General features: G+C 64.9%; 6 protein-coding genes across 6 annotated transcripts in view; 3 read left to right on the forward strand and 3 right to left on the reverse strand.

The window, feature by feature from the left end:
- The window catches only part of AMSG_05543 (NEK protein kinase), a 2,775-nt gene extending 765 nt beyond the window's left edge, over positions 1 to 2,010 (forward strand). Inside the window, exon 2 of the mRNA XM_013902184.1 lies at positions 502 to 2,010. Within this exon, the coding sequence (XP_013757638.1) occupies positions 502 to 1,789 (1,288 nt within the window). The 3' untranslated portion in view covers positions 1,790 to 2,010. The remainder of the gene's footprint in view (positions 1 to 501) is intronic.
- Positions 1,862 to 5,261, reverse strand: AMSG_05544 (uncharacterized protein; the record flags this gene model as incomplete). Its single annotated transcript, XM_013902185.1, has 4 exons — positions 1,862 to 3,504; positions 3,539 to 3,558; positions 3,596 to 4,664; positions 5,255 to 5,261. The coding sequence occupies 4 exons, from the start codon at positions 5,259 to 5,261 to the stop codon at positions 1,862 to 1,864; spliced, it is 2,739 nt and encodes a 912-aa protein (XP_013757639.1).
- Positions 5,262 to 5,418: 157 nt separating this feature from the next.
- AMSG_05545 (Cdc20) lies at positions 5,419 to 7,118 on the forward strand (the record flags this gene model as incomplete). Its single annotated transcript, XM_013902186.1, has 2 exons — positions 5,419 to 5,625; positions 5,832 to 7,118. The coding sequence occupies 2 exons, from the start codon at positions 5,419 to 5,421 to the stop codon at positions 7,116 to 7,118; spliced, it is 1,494 nt and encodes a 497-aa protein (XP_013757640.1).
- A 1,348-nt stretch (positions 7,119 to 8,466) lies between these two features.
- AMSG_11886 (uncharacterized protein) lies at positions 8,467 to 13,126 on the reverse strand (the record flags this gene model as incomplete). Its single annotated transcript, XM_013902306.1, has 5 exons — positions 8,467 to 9,558; positions 9,687 to 9,836; positions 9,970 to 11,558; positions 12,325 to 12,856; positions 12,929 to 13,126. The coding sequence occupies 5 exons, from the start codon at positions 13,124 to 13,126 to the stop codon at positions 8,467 to 8,469; spliced, it is 3,561 nt and encodes a 1,186-aa protein (XP_013757760.1).
- Positions 13,127 to 13,779: 653 nt separating this feature from the next.
- On the forward strand, positions 13,780 to 15,104 carry AMSG_05550 (NUP35 protein; the record flags this gene model as incomplete). Its single annotated transcript, XM_013902187.1, has 2 exons — positions 13,780 to 13,906; positions 14,081 to 15,104. The coding sequence occupies 2 exons, from the start codon at positions 13,780 to 13,782 to the stop codon at positions 15,037 to 15,039; spliced, it is 1,086 nt and encodes a 361-aa protein (XP_013757641.1). The 3' UTR covers positions 15,040 to 15,104.
- AMSG_05551 (uncharacterized protein) lies at positions 15,081 to 18,285 on the reverse strand (the record flags this gene model as incomplete). Its single annotated transcript, XM_013902188.1, has 2 exons — positions 15,141 to 18,285; positions 15,081 to 15,085 (listed from the first exon to the last, which is right to left on the reverse strand). Exons 1-2 carry the CDS (start codon positions 18,217 to 18,219, stop codon positions 15,081 to 15,083), a joined length of 3,084 nt encoding a protein of 1,027 aa, XP_013757642.1. The 5' UTR covers positions 18,220 to 18,285.
- Between the last annotated feature and the right edge of the window lie 34 nt (positions 18,286 to 18,319).

Raw genomic sequence — 18,319 nt, forward strand, 5'->3', positions numbered from 1 at the left:
CGCTGCTGTTTTCCCTCGCAGGTTTGGGTCGGTGTTGTAGTGGGAGGCCCTCCACCGGGGGGACTCAGGCTCAGCGTGCGGTAAAAGGGGTGAGTTATCGCGCTCCCCCCCCCCTTGGATGGAAAAAAAAAGTGCACCACCACCACCACCACTACAACCACCTCCCGTGTTGACCCACGGCTGCCGCCCACCCCGCTCCACCACCGACCCACCATTGTCCACATCCCCACTACGCCTCCATGCCCGTCAACGCCACACACGTGCACGCCGTATAACATATTTTCACTGTTCCGCTATTCACCCCACATCCCCCAACACACACACACACACACACACACACACACACACACGCGCGCGCGCATACACATACAGCATACTCTCACTTATTTTCTCCACACGCTCCATTCACTCAATCTCATCTTCCTCGGCCTACTTCTCCCTGTCATGGCGGTCTTGGTGTTTGTGATTGGCATGGCCGTAAAAAATCAACATCGATCCCAGTTTGGCTGCTTCATCCTCGGCACGCGTCCTGCTCGTCGACGTCCCCACGCGTGAAGAGCCCGTGGTGGTGAAGCAAAAGGAGGTCCGCGAAGCTTCGGCAGACGCCGTCCGCCAAATGGCCACTGAGGTCAGTATTCTGGCGGCGTTGGACCACCCCAACATTGTCCGCCACTTTGACTCGGTCCTCCTCGCGGACCACCTCGCCATCACCACCGAGTACCTTGCGGGCGGATCGCTTGCGGCCGTCATCGACAACGCCCGCTCCTCGCGCTCGCGCCTCGACGAGGATTTTGTCTTGCAAGTCGCCACCCAGCTCGGCCTGGCCATTCACTACCTCCATCGCCACTCGATCCTCCACCGCGACATCAAGCCAGAGAACGTGCTCCTCGCCGCCGACGGACACGTCAAGCTCAGCGGCTTTGCCCTCGCAGCCATCCTATCCAAGGAGCAACCGCTTGCCAGCGACCTTGTCGGCGCGCCGTACTATTTTGCTCCAGAATTGTTTGCCAACGAGCCGTACGGCCCCAAGGCCGATGCCTGGGCCTTTGGTGTCACACTCTACATGACTTGCGCCCGGAAGCTGCCGTTCAAGGCCAATTCGCTCGACAATCTGGCCAAGACTGTCGTCGACGACAAGCCACCGCCGCTCTCGCGCACATACTCGCGCACCCTCCGTTCCATCGTCCGCAGTCTCCTGGTCAAGCTCGCCGACGAGCGTGCATCGACGGCAGACATCTTGCGCATCGAGGACATCCGTGCCCGCGCCCGCTCCTCGCTCTCACCCTCGTCCTACCACCGCCAGTTCAAGTCATCTCCTTTCGTTCTCTCGCTCGCTGACGAGGGCATGTACGTCCGCCAGCCTGATCCGCTGCACTCGATCCTCGACTCGACTCACGGCCAGCGCAGCTTTCTCCATCCGCTTGCCTCTCGCTCAGACCTATCTTCTGACGCCTCCTCGCAGCCGCACCTTTCCCTCTCGGGTGACGAATCGATCTTTCCCGTCAAGGAGCGCGCCTTTCCACATCTTGTTCAGCTCGCCCATGAGCTTACCTTTCCGGCGTCGGTTTCCACGCCGCAGGCCGAGCACAATGCCCGCTCGTCCGAGCCTTGGGACTCGGGCATCCATCTTGACCTCGGTCCCCACATGCGCTCACTCATCGCGTTTCGCAAGCTCTGGCTCTCGGGTGCCCTCGATTGGACAGCCTCGCCTGCCATCATGCCCCATGTCTCGTACATCGCCGACGATCTTCATCTCCAATCCCACAGCTCATCGTCGTCGCCGTCATAGCCGTTGCGGTAGTGCCGTTTGCAGCAACGCTCCCATCAATCTGCTGGTGTGGTCAAACTACCGCGAAAGGCGCTAAAACTTTACCCGCTCTAGGAACACAAGGAGATCCTCGCTGCCGCCGCCAGTCCGCACCAGCAGCTTGTCGCCGGCCACGGAGAGAAGCAGCTTGCGCGACCGCAGCATGTACACAAAATCTTCGACCTTAAACAGCGGAAGTGAGAGGCCGTGCTCTGCAAACCGCGCCTTCAGATCCGCCACCAGGCCGTCAACAATCGCCGCACGCTGCATCCGCGAGTGCACCGCTCCCTCCGGCGTCGCCGCCAGCCGGCCACGAAGCGGCGATGCCGTCTCGGCTGTCTCTCTAGGGCCGTTCCCGGCATCGCCCTCGGCCATGCTCGCGCCTGCGCCCCGCCCGCGATAACCGCCAAGCAGCAGCTGCTGGACCAGGCAATGCAGCGCCGCGCCCTTGGCCTGTACCGCGCGCACAAGAGGCCCCTCACCTGCGCCAGGCACTGCAGACGCCACCCATGTCTCCACTGCCGCATCCAGCTCGTCCATCAGTCCAATGGCGGCATTGGCTGTCTCAACCAGCGAGCCGTGCCCGCCGCCGGGTGCTGGGCTGTCGTCAGCGACACGGACCACGCCGGCCAGCGCTGCACGCGCGGACCGCAACTTGCCGGCCAGCGCCGACGACATGCCCGGCTGTCGCACCTTGAGCACGTCCTCCAGCATCCGCACTACCATCCGGACCTTGGTCCGCATCACTCGCAGTGACTCTCGCTGCGAATCGCCCAGCCCACGCAACGCCGCCGCCCACGCCGTCGCCACCTCATCCAGCACCTGTCCGACCTCGGACGCTGATGGCGGGCCACGTGCTCGTGGCGGCGACTTTGGCTTCGTTGTCGCTTCTTGTGCTGCCGCCGCTGCCACCACCGCCGCATCCGCCATCGCCGCCACCTCCTCTAGCTTGCTTTCCAGCGCAGCTTTCTCGGCGTACAGCGCCTCGATCTGCGCACTCTGTTCGCGCGTTGCGTCGGCAGCATACACCTTGCTCCGCTCCATCGCGTCGGACGCCGCCGCTTTGGCACTCGCAGCCTCGGTCTGTGCCGCCATTAGCGCATGCTCCAGCGCCGACACCCGCTCGCGCAGTGCCCGTGCCCCGGCCTCGGCCTCAGCCTTGACCTTTTCGCCGGCAACCACGTGGACTTCAGAGAGCCGATCTTGCGCCTCCTTCAGTGCTTTCTTTGCCGCAGCCAGTTCATGCGACGCATCCGCCAGCTGTGCTTCACGCGATGCCGCCAGCGCAACAGCCTCGGCCTCGGCCGCGCGCGCGCGCGCCACCTCGCCCGACTTGGTCCGCGCTGCAGCCAGCTCGTCCTCGAGTTCGCTCACATGGTCCTTCAGCTCGCGGACCTGCGCCTTGAGCGAGACCACCTGGTCGCGCGCCCGTCGCAGCACTCCCTGCCTGCGCTCTTCCTCCTCCAGCTCGGCCTCGGTCGGAACGGCCGCTGCTGCCCCGGCTGGAGCAGCAGCTGGAGCCGGGACTGGAGCTGTCGCCGCTGCAGTCGCTGCGGCATTCCGCTGTGCGTTGGCAAGCGCACCTTCGAGCGAGCGAATGACGTCCTGTGCGTTGCCGAGCGAAGCGTTGAGCGCTGCGTTCATGTCGCGAAGGAGCGCCACGTGCTGCTCCGCCACCGCATGCGTCGCAGGCTCATCTCGCGTCTCCGGCTTGGGGAAGCCGCCTTTGACGGCGGCGGAGGAGGTGTCGGCTGCAGCGCCGCCTCAGCGCGCCGCCTCTGGATCGACGCTCGGATGTTCTCCGAGGTTTCCAGCCGAGCCCGGGCAGCTTCCAGCTCGTCCAGCAGTGCATTGGCCTGGGCCCGCGCCTCGTCGCGCGCAGCTTCGGCGCTCGCCAGTGACGCTGCAAGGGTGTCGCGCTCGGCGGCCAGCGCCAGCGCCTGCTGCTGTGCTGATGCCAGCTGGGACTCCAGCTCGTCTGACGCCGAGTGGCTCGCCGATCGGAGCTTGCCAACACTCTCGCGCTCACTCTCCAGCTCGGAGCGGATCGCAACCGCGAGCTGAGTCGCCGACGCGACCTGGCTCTCCAGCTCCGGTACCCGTGCCTCAGCCTGGGCAACCCGCATTTCCAGCTGGCTCTTGTCAGTCGCCAGCGCCTTGCACTTGACTCTGAGCTTAAGCACGGCCGCCTGTGCGTCATCAAGTTGCTTGGCGAGCAACCGGATCTGGTCGCGCTGCTCGGCGGCAGCAAGGATCTCGCGGTCCTTGAGCTTCTGCTCGGCAGCAAGCGACTCGCGCAGGATACCAACCTGGCCAGCCATGGCCTCTGCCGCTGACGCCTCGCGCGCCAGCGCCTGCGAGGCGCGATCAAGTTCAGCGGCTGCCTCGGTAGCCTCCGAGACTGCCGCCGCCGCCGCGTTCTCCGACTTGCCGAGAAGCGAGCGGAGGGCGGCGACTTCCGCGTCCTTCCGCGCCATGCACTCACGGAGAACGGCAGCCTCCTCACGGACCCCGGCCAGCGAGACCTCGGCCTGATGCCGCCGCGCCGCCTCGGTCTCTGCAAACGCCGCATGCTTTGCGGCCTCCTTGGCCAGCCGCAGATCGGACAGCTGTTGACCTTGCTGCGCAGCGGTCACCGCCGCCCTCGCCTCGGCGAGTGCATCGGCGAGTGCCTCGTTCTCCCGCGACAGCGCCTGAACCTGCTCGTACACTCTCGCAAGCTGCGACGCATGCGACGAGGTGTGCGACTCTTCTGCCGCCGCCAGCGCCGCCGACGACGCCGACAGCCTCCGCGCCGTCAGGGTCAGCTCCTGCACCGATGCTGCCAGCCCTCCGCTGCCCTGCTGCCAGCCCTCCGCTGCCCCGCGCCCCGCTCCTCGGCTCGGGCGTCGCCTTCATTTCATGCCATCGTTCCTCGGAGCTTGGTCGGCCACCTCCGCCGGAGCTTGGTCGGCCACCTCCGCCGGAGCTTGGTCGGCCACCTCCGTCTCCGCCTCCGTCTCCGTCTCCACCTCCGCCTCTTCCACCTCTTCGGCCTGGCGTCTCTCGGCTCGCGCTGCCTCCGCCCGCCACTGTCCGACTCGGCGAAGGTGTGGCGTAAGCCGCAAACGTCGCCATCTTCCCCGCCTGTACTGCACTGATGGTGGAGATGGCTGGTAGCAGGAGTGGGGGGGGGGGCGCTGGGCGGGGGAGGCGGAAGGGGGGAGCCGTTGAGCAGCCAGTCAACCAGCCAGTTGAATATTCCATTGTGGCTGCGTCGATTAATCGTTGCTGGCTGTCGATTAATCGTTGCCGGCTGTCGATTTATCGTTGCTGGCTGTCGATTAATCGTTGCTGGCTGTCGATTAATCGTTGCCGGCTGTCGATTAATCGTTGCTGGCTGTCGATTAATCGTTGCTGGCTGTCGATTAATCGTTGCTGGCCGTCGATTATTCGCTTCAACTGCACTACGCATTCTGTTCGTCCGTTCGTTTGTTCGTTCGTTCGTCCGTTCGATGCGTTCGCTTGCTCCCTTCGCTGCCTCTCGATTTCTTTGAAACTGACCACAGTGTACGGCACGTCTCTCAACCTCATCTTCAGACAGACAACCTACACACACATATACATACACCATGTCGGCCTTTGTTAACGACTGGACAAACAACCTCAACGCGTTCGACTCTGCGCTCGATACCAAGGTCATCCCGCGGTGGAAGCGGAAGGCCATGGAGAAGGCACAGCAGTCGAGCGCCAACGCGTCGACGTCGGCCATTACCGCCTCGTCGCTCGCGACCACTCCCTCCCGCGGCACCAAGCGCCGTGGCTCTGGCACCCCACAGGTACGCTCTTCCCCCTCCCCCGTTCCCTTGAACATGCTCTACTGCAGTGCCAAGGGCAACTTGTCCCCCAAGGCCTTCATCCCTGTGGAGAGACTCACACGCTGCGGGAGGGGCGACCAACGGACGGACGAATTTTTCAAACTTTTGCGATGGACGGAAATATTTTTCCTTCAAACTTTCGCGCGCGCGCTCGACACAACGCACAGTGCGATCGGTTTATCCCCAACCGCGCGGCGATGGACATGTCGCTGGGCAAGTTTGCGCTGCAGGAGAACAACCCGACCCTGGGTGAGGACGGTAGCGGGGCATACTCGCCGGCCAAGGAGGAGTACCAGCAGACTCTGCAGGAGACACTCCTCAACGGTCGGACCGAGTGCGCCAAGATCCTGGCGTTCAAGGCCAAGGCGCCCGCGCCGCCGGTTGGCTACCAGAACTCGCTCAAGGTCCTGTACTCTCAGAACAAGGCGTCTGCCGGGCGGAAGCGCAAGGTCACGCGCCACATCCCGCAGGCGCCCGAGCGCGTCCTCGACGCGCCCGACATGCTCGACGACTACTACCTCAACCTGCTTGACTGGAACAAGCAGAACATCCTCGCCGTTGCTCTTGGTCAGACCGTGTACCTGTGGAACGCCGAGAACGGATCCATCACCGAGCTCTGCACCACCGAGGAGCCGGACAACTTTATCACCTCGCTGTCTTGGATCGAGGACGGCTCGTACCTTGCCGTCGGTACCAACACCGCCGACGTCCAGCTGTGGGACACCGAGGCGTCCCGCCAGGTCCGTTGCATGAAGGGCCATCATTCGCGCGTCGGCTCGCTGGCGTGGAACCAGTTCATCCTCTCCTCGGGCTCGCGCGATTCAATGATCTTCAACCACGATGTTCGCGTCGCCGACCACCACATCGCCACGCTCGCCTCCCACACCCAGGAGGTCTGCGGGCTCAAGTGGTCGCCGGACGGCACCCAGCTGGCGTCGGGTGGCAATGACAACCTCCTCTGCATCTGGGACATCAACGGTGGTGAGTCGCCCAAGTTCACCCTCAACGACCACTGCTCCGCCGTCAAGGCTCTCGACTGGTGCCCGTGGCAGGAGAATCTTCTGGCGTCCGGCGGCGGGACCGCTGATCGCTGCATCCGCTTCTGGAACACAGAGACCGGCAACTGCCTCAACACCATCGACACCAAGTCCCAGGTCTGCTCCCTCAAGTGGTCCACCCATCACAAGGAGATCGTCTCCTCGCACGGATTCTCCCAGAACCAGCTTATTGTCTGGAAGTACCCGTCCATGGTCAAGATGGCCGAGCTGACCGGCCACACCTCGCGCGTCCTGCATCTTGCCGCTTCGCCCGATGGCGAGACCATTGTCTCCGCCGCCGGCGATGAGACGCTCCGCTTCTGGAAGTGCTTTGCCCGTGACTCGGCTTCGTCGGCTGCGGCCACCAAGCCTGTCATTGACAACCGCGGCCTGCGCCGGAACGTCAACATTCGCTGAAGTGTGCATGCTGTGCTTGCTGCTGCGCTCGTGGTTGATCATCGACGCCCGCTCTTGACCTGCCAGGTCCACTTTCGCCCTTGTTGTGATGGTGCACTGCGACCCTAACGCACCACTCTACGAGGACTATGGCTCTGGCTCTTTGGAGCTGTCGTTGGCGTCTCCTACGTTGCGTGGCTTGGCCCACCCGTGCTCTCCGCCCGGTGGACGCGGCCTGCCCGCTCGTGGTTTGAGTCTGCCCGCCGCCCCGCCCGCCGGTTTGCCTATCCTCGGCTACCTTTATTTTTGTTTTTGCCCTCCTCCCCCTCCCTCCTCCTCCCCCCCCATCCCCATCGCGCCCTGCGCGCCTGCCCGTTGTTTGTTGCCATCGTTTTCTGGACTCTTCTCTCGCCTTTCCCCCTTTTATCTCGACTACCCCCCTCTCTTCCATGTTTCCCCGCCACGCTGCCGAGCCCAACTCGGCTGCCTTGGCGCGACAACCAACCCCTGTCGGGATCCAGAACGCGGCACGCCTCGGCGGGCCGCGGGGCCCTCTCGCGGGCCCGCCCAAGTCTTATCAGACTAGGGTGTCCGGCCTTCCCGGCTTCTTCTCAATCTGTGTCCAGGACCAGACGAGTTGATCGAACCACCACTACCCCCCCCCCCTCCCCCTCCCTATGGATAATAAACGATGTCTAATCTCTGGTGCTGTGCTTGTCGTGGGTATAGCTGTGGGTGTGGATGGGATTGCGCCCGAGCGGCATTCGGCGAGACAACAACGATGGTTGCAGCGGCGAGTCGACGAGCTGACGGCGAGTTGGATAACAGCCGACTTTGCGAGGCTGAGACACGAGGCGGTGGACGGGTACCGAGGCGAGAGATTGAGAAGAGCAAGGTCAAGCAGGTGGCTGTGTGTGTGGTGGCTCTGAAGCCATGTCTGTGGTGTCGTTTGAGAAAAAGGTGCTCTACACGTACCTCGCTCTTCTGTTCGGTAGCCTCCTCCTCCTGGCGGTGGTCTTTGATTTGGTGGCCACCTTGGAGTACGAGGATCCGTCGGCTATGCCCTCATCATATGCTGTCTCACTGCTCTTGGTCCACGGCGGGAGTTTCTATCTCTTCCTTCTCGGCTTTGTCTACGCCTGCGAGACTCAGGCAAAGTCGCACGTCTCCCTCTCCCTCGCTGCCCTCGGTCTCAACGTCATCGCTCTCGTCGGCCGCATCACAGTCACGTTTATGTTCATCGACTATCGCCCCACACAGTATGCCGCGTGATGGCCAGTACGCCGCGTGATGGTCGAACCGCTGTCATGATTGATCCCTCTCAGATGGCGTACGGACGCGGCGGCGGCGGCGGCGGCTGGCGATCCGTTTACCCGCTGCTACTGCTCGCGTCGTACGCAACACTCACAGGCACTTCGGCAGTAAGCAGCTCCATAGTTGGCGGGCCAAACGCGTACTGCGAGTCCACGCCCGAACCGACCGTGCTGTTGTACGCCGGCTCGATCGATCCAATCAGCATTGCGCCGGAACCGGTCCCGTGCGACTCGCGGCCGGTCGATTCAAGGTACGACGTGCTCATCATGGTGAGGTCTGCGTATGCATCGTCTGCAATGACCACCTCGTCGGACGAGCTAATACGGCGCCGGCGACCGGCGGCCACATGCGCCCGCTCGGCTGTGTTGAGCTCAAAGATCTCGCCCTGCAGCCGCTGCAACGACTGCGCCGTCGCCAGTCCGACCTGCTCGCCGGCCGCCACATGCGCCCGCTCGGCTGTGTTGAGTTCAAAGATCTCGCCCTGCAGCCGCTGCAACGACTGCGCCGTCGCCAGTCCGACCTGCTCGCCGGCCGCCACATGCGCCCGCTCGGCTGTGTTGAGTTCAAAGATCTCGCCCTGCAGCCGCTGCAACGACTGCGCCGTCGCCAGTCCGACCTGCTCGCCGGCCGCCACATGCGCCCGCTCGGCTGTGTTGAGCTCAAAAATCTCGCCCTGCAGCCGCTGCAACGACTGAGCGGTCGCCACGCCCATGGGAGGCGGAGGCACACCGCCTGGTCCGAGCAGCTGCAACGACTCTGCCGCCGCCGCTGACGACGACGCCGATGACGACGACGACGCTGTGGATGACGTCGAGTCACCGCCCTTACTGGCGAGCTCTTGCAGCCCAACATCTGTGTAGATCGCCACCGACTTTTCCGCACACTCACTATCGGTGGTGGCCATGATCCGCTCGCCGCGCGAGACTACGTTTGCGAGCGAGACGTGATTGCGGAAACCGATGACGGCCGCCACCGTAGCTAGGCCCTGCACCACTGCAGCTGCCAAAATGCCGGCAAGTGCGTTGTCCGACGCTTTGGCCACGCCCTTGCCCGGACTCGTGACCAGCTCGCTCACTAGCAACGAGAGGAGGAAGACCAAGACGAGAAGTGGGACGAGCTCGGCGACCACAGCCAGCCGCAGCAGCCGCTCGCACCCGCGCCAGAGCATGTGGTCGTCGTCGTCATAGAGCGCTGCTGCGAGCACAAAGGACGCGCCAGCCATCCATGCACCCCGGCGGCGGCGGCCGGCCGATCAAACCGCGACATGCTCATCACCCCGCGGTCGTCGCCGCTTCCGGACGACAGGGCAGACTCGAGGGTGAGACCGATGAGTACAAGGCTGATCATGGCTTGTGCCACCACTCCGGCCACTACGGCCCATCGTGGCGCCACCAGCGTGTCAAAGTCAATGAAGCACACCATAGGCTTGCCTCCCGTGTGATGCCCGAGAAAGCTGTTGCGCCGTCCAACCGGCAGTTCCCGGCAACCCTGTCCGCTGTCATTGGGAGCTGGCACTCGCGCCCGCTCGCCGCAGCCGGCGCTGGCGGTAGTTGAAGACCGGCGTAAAGAGCTCGGTCATCGCCTTACGCTCGGCCTTGGCCCACGCCTGCAGGACCTTGGCCCGCTCGTCGCGCGTCTCGGCGGATGCCACTTGCGCCAGCCAGGGCGCCGACGCCGGCGGCGCCGCAGCTGTTGCCGCCGCCACGTCGTCAGCCGAGCTGACAGCTTGCACGACAACCACAAACGGCATCATGTTCGACAAGTTCACCGCGTGCATGGAAACCACCATCAGGCCGACAACGGCTGCAGGCGAGCGTGCAAGCGCAGGCACCAGCAGCTTGAACTGCGGCGTGAAAAGAACCGCACGCCCGGTACCAGGCACCAGCACCCGCGCAAGCTCACCCACGAGCTTGACGTACATGCCTCGGAGTTGCGACGTCCGCCCGCACCGGTGGCCAAACGGCAGATCGGCGATGACGCCGTCGATTGTCGCGCTGCGCAGCGGCAGCATGCTCGCGTCCCACTGGACCAACTCGGCCGCGCCAAACTGCGGCGGGTCGTCATCGCGGATTCGCCCAGCCGCCAGCTCATCGCGATTGCTCAGTGCCGTCTCGCAGTTGACGCGAGCAAGCTCGCCAGAGACAAAGACCGCATCCGCCGACGCTGCCGATGATGCGCCCTCGAGCGCAATAATGCCAGCGCCGCCGGTGACGTCAACCACCACCGCGCCGTGCGGTAGCGGGCCGAGTGCATCAATGAGCCCGTACGCGACAGATGGTTGAAGCGAGGAGCCTTGCGCCGTGTCGTCGAGCGGCTCGGCCACCCGCGACTGAACAAGTCGCGTCCGCGGCGGGAGAAGCGGCACCGCCATGCACATCCAGTCGCGAAAGACAAAGACCTCGAGCTCGATCAGATGCTCCAGCATCGAAGCCTTCCAACCGGGGCAAGCATCACACATGACGCTCCCCCAGCTCGCCGAGAGCTGCTGCGATGACGCGGTGTGGCTCGTCTTGGTTCCGGCCCGGTGCGCCGAGATCTTGAACGTCAGATCGAGCTCGGCCCAGGCCGCCAGCTCCCCGGCTTGAGCCTGTTCCGACGCCTGGACCTGCGCGGCCAGCGCCCGGACCTTCTCCTCGTCCTCGCGCGCCATCTCAGGGTACGCTTCGCGGCCGCAGGACCAGTCGTCGATGGCGAGCCGGCCGATGACGCCCAGCGCTGCGCCGAGCCGCGGCGCCCATCCCGAGTCCATGAGGCCGCCAAAGTACGCCACCAGCTCGGCCGGAGATGGCTCGTTATCGTTGCGAATGTGCTTCTTCATGGCAGCTTTGATCGCCTGTTTGGCTTGCCCGCGGAGATGTGTCCGGCCGACCTCCTCACGCTTGGCCTGCCGCAGCTCGGCACGGATCGCTGCAATGCGAGCCTTCTCTGCAGCGATTTCCTCCTCAGAGCGGAAGAACGGCACACCATCCGTCATCTCCACCAAAACCATAACGTCCACGACTGACCGCAACCGAACCAGTGCAAGCAGCTCGTCTGCCGTCGGCCACTCGTGCTCCAGCTCGACCAGCAAATGTCCCGGCGACGGCGTGGCCATGGCCTCCACCCCGAACTTGGCCCGGAGCTCGTCACGGACGCATGCCCCAAACCCTGGATTGAAGAACACCAGATACCGCACAACCATGTCTTGCTCTCCGCTCTCTCTTGCTGCGGCCAACGAGTCGCGTGTGCCCCAGCTCCCCCCCCCCCTCCCTCCCCCTTCCCTCCCTCCTCTCCAGGGCTCTTTGCGGATCAAAGGCGCTGGACCGACCCTGCTCGATCGTGGGAAGAGGAGAGGGCAAGAGACGTCATCGAGGGAGGAGGAGTGATCAGAGGTTGTGGCTGGATTGGGGAGAGATGTCGCTGTGCAGTATGGAGTCAGCTGATGGTTGGGGGGGGGGGGGGAGGGGAGTAGGGGGGACGGGCGGGTGCGTGTGCGTGGCAGAACTAATGTGGACTCGAGTGACGGATGCACCAGTTTAGCGTCGGTGGGCCCATGGATGGAGGCATTTTTGACGATGTCTGCCAGAGATCATAGCCATGTCCAGAGAACGAAGCAGTGCTGGTCTTCTCTCCTTCTAGCCGGAGACAACGGCTTACCTCGACCGCCTCAAGCTCCCCATTGGGCTTGACCTGCGGGAGAAGCAGCGCAGTGGTTTTTGATGATCACTTTTTTCCAGTTGTGCTCACTCTCCACGACTCTGAGGCTTTTGGTGGCGAAGCGACAGAGTGGGAGGCGTTCATTTCTGGAGCAATCCGACCGGAACATGCGGGAAGAGCCCGCTCTGGGCCGATCGCGACTTGGTCCCGAGCCCTGGTCTCTTGCGTGGCTCAGATGCGACTGCACGCTCGGCGTGGCGCGCGCGGCGACTCGGACCACTTGAGGCGCTGCCGTCGCGGGCTGTGGCACTCCGCGCTAAAGGATGGACCTTTCCGCGACGACCCGAGTGCATGCGGGTCGGCGATGGAGCGGCGCGTGTGGCGGGCAATGCGCCAGCTTGCGTTGGCGCGGCAAGTTCGGCCGAGGCCGAGTCGAGATCTTCCGACGAGAGCGACTCGAGGCAAAGCGAGTCCGTCCCGGATCCGGAGACGGAAGCGGGCGAGTGCGACGGGGCCGAGTGGCGGTTGACAGTTGCCGATGATCCGTTTTCGGCATCGGATGCTGAGCACGACCTGCTGGCGGCTGCAGGATCGGCGACAAGGAGCAGATCTTTGTCGACGCGCTGCGGCGCCGCCGGAGCTCCGGCGGAGCAGATCGCAAGCTGGGCGGCGATGCCCTGGAGTACTGCGGCAGCAAGGAGTACGGTCGCGGCGATGTCACGACCAGTGACGCTGACGGTCGCCGGCACGTTTGCCGTTGCCGCCACTATGGCCGCGCTCAGCCAGACCAGGGCAGCCAACGGAGCCATCTGGGCCGCGGCTACCAAGCGCGTCCAACCGCGTCTGCTACTGATGTCTGCGGCTACACACAAGCCCGGCACCATGGCCACAAGGCCTGCTCCGACCGTCCATGCCAGAGCCGTGGCGCAGATGGGGCGATCGAGCTCGCGGTGCCCGAGCACGCCGTCGTTGCGCGTCGCCGCCGCGCTACTCATCGCCGATCCGAGAGTCAGCGCGATCAGGGCAATGCCGATAGCAGCCTGCATGAGGCCAAGTCCCCACACCATGCTTGGAGCCATAGTTGCGGCTCGAGATGTGTGTCCCCTTGCCTCTCCCCCCTCCCTCCCCGTTGGTTGCCGCCGCTTCCAAATCGCTGCCTTCCCGGCAACCAGCCGTGCCACATCCATCCACCAGCCATCCGCCAGCCATCCGCCAGCCATTGCCCCCTTCCCCATCGATCTGCCGATCATGCGCCATCACGCCCCCCCCCCCCCCCCTACACACACATCCCCTCCCCCCCAATCCAATGGTGTCGTCCACACCACCATCCCCCCTTCACCCCAAATGCCACCCCCAAAAGCCACCCAAATGCCGCCCCAAATGCCACCAAATGCCACCCCCAAATGCCACCCAAATACCACCCAAATGCCACCCCCCCCCTTCTCCCCCAAATGCCACCCCCAAATGCCACCCAAATGCACCCCCCCCCCTTCTCCCCCAAATGCCACCCCCAAATGCCACCCAAATGCCACCCCAACCCCCACCCTTTTCCATCCATTCGCCCCCCCAAATGCCACCAAATGGCGCCCATCCTCCCTTTGCCCCCCTTCGCCCCCTTCCCCTCCCTCTCCCCTCCCCCCCTACTACCCCCCACCCCTTCTCTCTCCCCCCCGCCCCCTCCCCATCCCACCACCACCTCCCCCCCCCCCTCTTCTCCTCCTCCACCCTTCCCATGTCGTACCCCGTGGGCAAGACCCCGCGTGAGCCCTTTGCCTCCTTCTCCAACCGGCTGCCAGTGACGCCGCGTGAGACCGAGCCCAAGTACCTCCCGTCACACATCCTGGGCAGGACGACTGGCAGTGCCTCGCCTGCACCCGACGGACTGAGTGCTGGTCATGGTGGCCTTGCGTATGGCTCGTCCTTTGCCAACTCATCGCATCTCCCCTCATCCGCCCATCCCGCCGCCCATCCGTCCCATGCCGGTCACGGACATCACCATCATCATCATCATCATCACTCTGGCCTCAACGGAGCCCTCAACTCGAGCAGCTCGCTCGTCGACCTCCCGCTGCCGCATGGCATGCGCCAGGCCTCGCCTTCCAACCACAGACGCCACATGTCCCCTGGTGGCGAGTATGCCGATCCGCACGGCCCCCGCTCACGCCACCCGCAACCGCACCATCGCTATCCCTCGCCCATGGCCGCTTCCGCCGGCTCCATGCCCCGGGCCTCGTCGATGGCTCTCTCTTCGCGCGGCGCCACTCCCTACGGCGACGAGCGCAGCCGCCTGCGCCACCGCGCCCCGTCAGAGTTTGCCGCTTCAGGCGCGAGCGGCTTCCACGGCTACCCTGGGAGTGAGCACCCCGGCGAGGTCGGCGACGCTGGCGCCAATGCCCCGCCCAAGGCTCTCGGCCAGTCGGTCTACGCCCAGCTCAAGCCGTCGTCGGACATCACCGAGTCGCCGGCTGGTCGCACCGGATATCCCAGCGAGGGGCCCGCCGCTCTTGGCGCCTCGGTCAACCGCGGCTCGCTGGCAAACTCGTCGCAGCTCGGCGCGTCGTCGTCGGCTCCCCGCCACTCGAGCAAGAAAAAGCCGTTTGACAACCGCTGGATCACCGTCTTTGGCTTCCCCACCTCGTCGACTTCGTTCCTGCTCAAGCACTTTCAGCGCTACGGCGAGATCCTCAACTACCTGCCTGGCCAGGGCAACTGGATCCACATCGAATACGCCCAGCCCATCCACGCCCAGCAAGCGCTCGCCCGCAACGGCACCATCTTCAATGAGAAGCTCATGATCGGCGTGATGCTCTCGGAGGATGTCGACCCGTACGAGCTCCAGGCTCCCGTCTGGGGCAACGATGCCATCGGCATCGGTGCCGGTGCTCCTCAGGCACGCATCATCGCAGACGGCCCAGCGTCGTCCGTCTTTAAGCGGCCTACCGCCTCGCGCTCTTTCATTGCCAAGATCTTCGAGTACCTGTTCGGCTGGTAGACTGCCCGCCATCCTAACCCCCTTCCCTGCCCCCTCTTCCACTAAACTGTGGCCTCGTCCTCCTCGTCACCCTGCTCCGCCAGTCTGACCCGCTCGCTCACGCGTCCGTGTCCGCGCCTCAGCCGCCAGCTCGCTACGGATCTTGCTTCGCAGTGCGTCGACCTGCTCTGCCGCCAGCCGCTGCGCCTCAGCTTGAATCCGTGCCACCAGCGTGTCTTTGAGCGCCCGAGTCCGCGAGATTTCCTCGCCGAGCGCCGCGTTGTGCCGCCGGATCGCCGCGTTGAGCTCCACCACCAGATGGTCGCGCTGGCTCGCAAACGCGGCCTCGGCATGGCTCAGCGTCGCACGCAGCGACTCGACCTCTAGCAGCAGCCCGCCGCGGCTCCGCACCGGCGATCGTCCCGGCAGCTCGATCGACCTGTCGTGCGTCGACGGCGAGCCCGACAGCATGCTGTCTGAGCCAAACAGCACCGACGCCACCGACTCGTTCGCCGCTGGGTTCGGGACAACCACCACCTGTGGTGCCGCCTCGTCGACGCCGAGCAGCGGCGCCGACGCCACGTCGGCCTCCAGCGCTGCCAGCGTCGCCATCAGTGCCCGCCCGCTCGACTCGAAGAGCTGGCATGCCGCCGGTGTCGGGTTGGCCACAAACTCGCTGCACGCCGAGAGCAGCACGCCGCCGCGCGCCGCCACCAGCCTGCTCGACGCCGCCACCAGACCCCGGACCTGGCTGTCCTCGGTAGCGAGCTGCCACTGCCGCGAGAACCGCGCCAGCGCTGCAAAGCCAGCCTCTAGCTGCGGGACCGCGAGCCGGACTTGGTACCGACCAAGGACCGACGCTGTCTGCGCATCGACCGACGCCTGCAGCCCCACCACCGCCGCCACCAGCGGCCCACCAGCCGATGCCGCACGCACCTCGGCCACAATTGCCTCGAGTTCGCTGGCGATGTTGCGGACTCGCTGTTCCAGTCGATGGTCTGATGCCTGCTCCGAGTCGGGAGCGTGAAGCCGCGCGCCCACAACAAGCGAAAGCTCGCTCAGCATGCCCTCCAGCAGCGTTTGGTGCTGAGCAAGAGCGTCGGCGACACCAGGCACCGCCACCGACGCCGCCCATGCCTCGATCCGCCGGAACGTCCGCTCAGCAAACGAGTCAAGCATGTACGCCCACATCTGGAGCTCACTTCCAGACACGTTCTTCCACTCGCGGAGCTTGGCCGTAAAGTCACGAACGACGTCGACGACCGAGTCGCACGCCACCGATGAAACCGCAGTGAGCGAGCTGATGGCGTCGTGCAAGTCCGCCACCATAGCCTCGATGTCGTCGGCGACAGCGTTGCTCGGCGCTGTGGCGTACTGCCCACACCCGGCCTCAATGCCGGACACCAGCTGGATGACTTCGGCGTGAAGCGGGAGCGCGAGCTCTGCCGCGGCGGGCGACGCCGCCTCTGCCCACCTCGCGGACGCCCGCTCGAATCTGGCCAGCTGCCGTGCTACTGCGGCGGCGCGCGACGGCGCGCCTACACTAGTGCCCCTGCCTTGTTCGCAGCCGGCCGTGCGGAGCGCGCGCCCGACTGCGGCACGGACGCTCCTGGCGAGAGCCAGGAGATCGGCACCGGGCTGGACGGCAGCAACAATGGCAGAGAGGTCGTCGCAGGCAGCGTCAAAAGCAGAGAGGGCGTCGCACAGGCTCGGATCTGCTGTCTCAAGGAGCTGCGGCGGAACCTGACTTCCTGCGCCACTTGTCACGACGGTCACAATGCCGAGCAAGCTCTGGCAGGCGGTCGCCATACGGTCCGGGAGCAGTTGTGCCGCATTGCGCGCGGCGCCGAACGGACAGGCTGCAAGCCATGCTGCGGCATCGGTGGTAAACTGGGAGGCGAGCGACGCGACGACGGCGTGAGAGGCCCGGAGCTGCGGAATCGGCTCTAGGGCCAGCGCGACAGCGAGGTCGTGGACTCGCCGCGAGAGCAGCGTCGCGGTTGCGCCCAGGTCCAGCAGCGGACGCGCTTCTTCCGCCGCGTCGGCCATGACGCCGAGCGAGAAGAGCTCAGCCCGCGCATAAGCCGACGCGTCGAGCTTGTGGGCGACTAGCTGCTTAATGAGCACCTGATTCTGTTCCTGCAGCCTGGCGATTTCGGTAGTTGCGGCAGCAAGCTCTGCGTCGGCCGAGTCTGCCTCACTCGTGGCTCCGCGCGCATCTGCGAGGTATTTGGCGAGAAACGAGGACGAGCGCGAGAGCCGCTTGGCCTGCTGTGACGTCCGCCGCATCGATTCTATCGAGTCGGACCGCTCCATACGGGCGGCGGCAATGGCCGGTCGGATCTCCTCAGCAGCGCACCGCGGCGGGTCGGCACAGACCGCCTCAATGGCGGCAACCTCGGCCACACCAGCAGCCACCGCCGGCGGTGGAGAAGTCTGCTCCGCCTCGTGTTCACAGCCCGAGCAGCTTGAACCAACGCTCGCTTCTTCGTCGCTAAACTCGAGCCGCACCGGCTGCGGCGAGCCAGCCTTGGGCGCCGCGACCTGTGGCGGCGCTGCAACTCTCGGCGAGTCGTCCTCGGACGAGCTGGAGTACTCGGACGAGTCCGAGACTACAAACCTGGCAGTCGAGTTGCCGAATCGGGACAGGCTCGAGTTCGCTGAGCCAATGTTCGAGACAACAACGTCTGAAGTCCTTGGCGGGACGGGACTGAGCACCTCGTCCGGCTTGGGGCTGGCGAAGCTCTCTCCCGCCAGCGCGGAGATGTCCTGGCGATGCGCCGCCAGCGCGATCAGGAGAAGCGGCTTGACGTCTGCGGCTGACGCGAGCCACGCTGCGAGGACGGCTGGAAACGGCGAGTCCCTTGGCCCCGCGGCACGGACAACCTTTGCAAGCGCGTCGAGGGCAGCGACATTGGCCGGTGGCAGCGCGCCCAAAAGCGCGTCCATCTGGTCGCACGCGCCCGACGAGTCGATGATCGACGCTGTGATCTCAAACAGCAGCACCGAATCGCGCAGCAGCTTGCCATCCGGCAACGTACGCCTCACTCGTCTCAGCACCTCCCGGGCCGCAATCTCGCTCTCACTCCCACCATCTGCATCGAGCGCGAACTGCGCTGACGGCTCAAAGACCGGAAGCACCTCTGCCGCCTCTGCCAGCACCGTCTCAAGCGCCATCTTCTGAGCCGCAATGTCTCCCATAGTGACTCTGGCTACCTGTCGACCGCAATCAGGAGCAGATCAACCACGCACTGTAACGCCAGTCGCTCACCCCCTGCCAGTCGTCCACGCCCCCCAGCCA

This window comes from Thecamonas trahens, assembly GCF_000142905.1.
Source record: "Thecamonas trahens ATCC 50062 unplaced genomic scaffold supercont1.24, whole genome shotgun sequence".
Lineage (NCBI taxonomy): Eukaryota > Apusomonadida > Apusomonadidae > Thecamonas > Thecamonas trahens.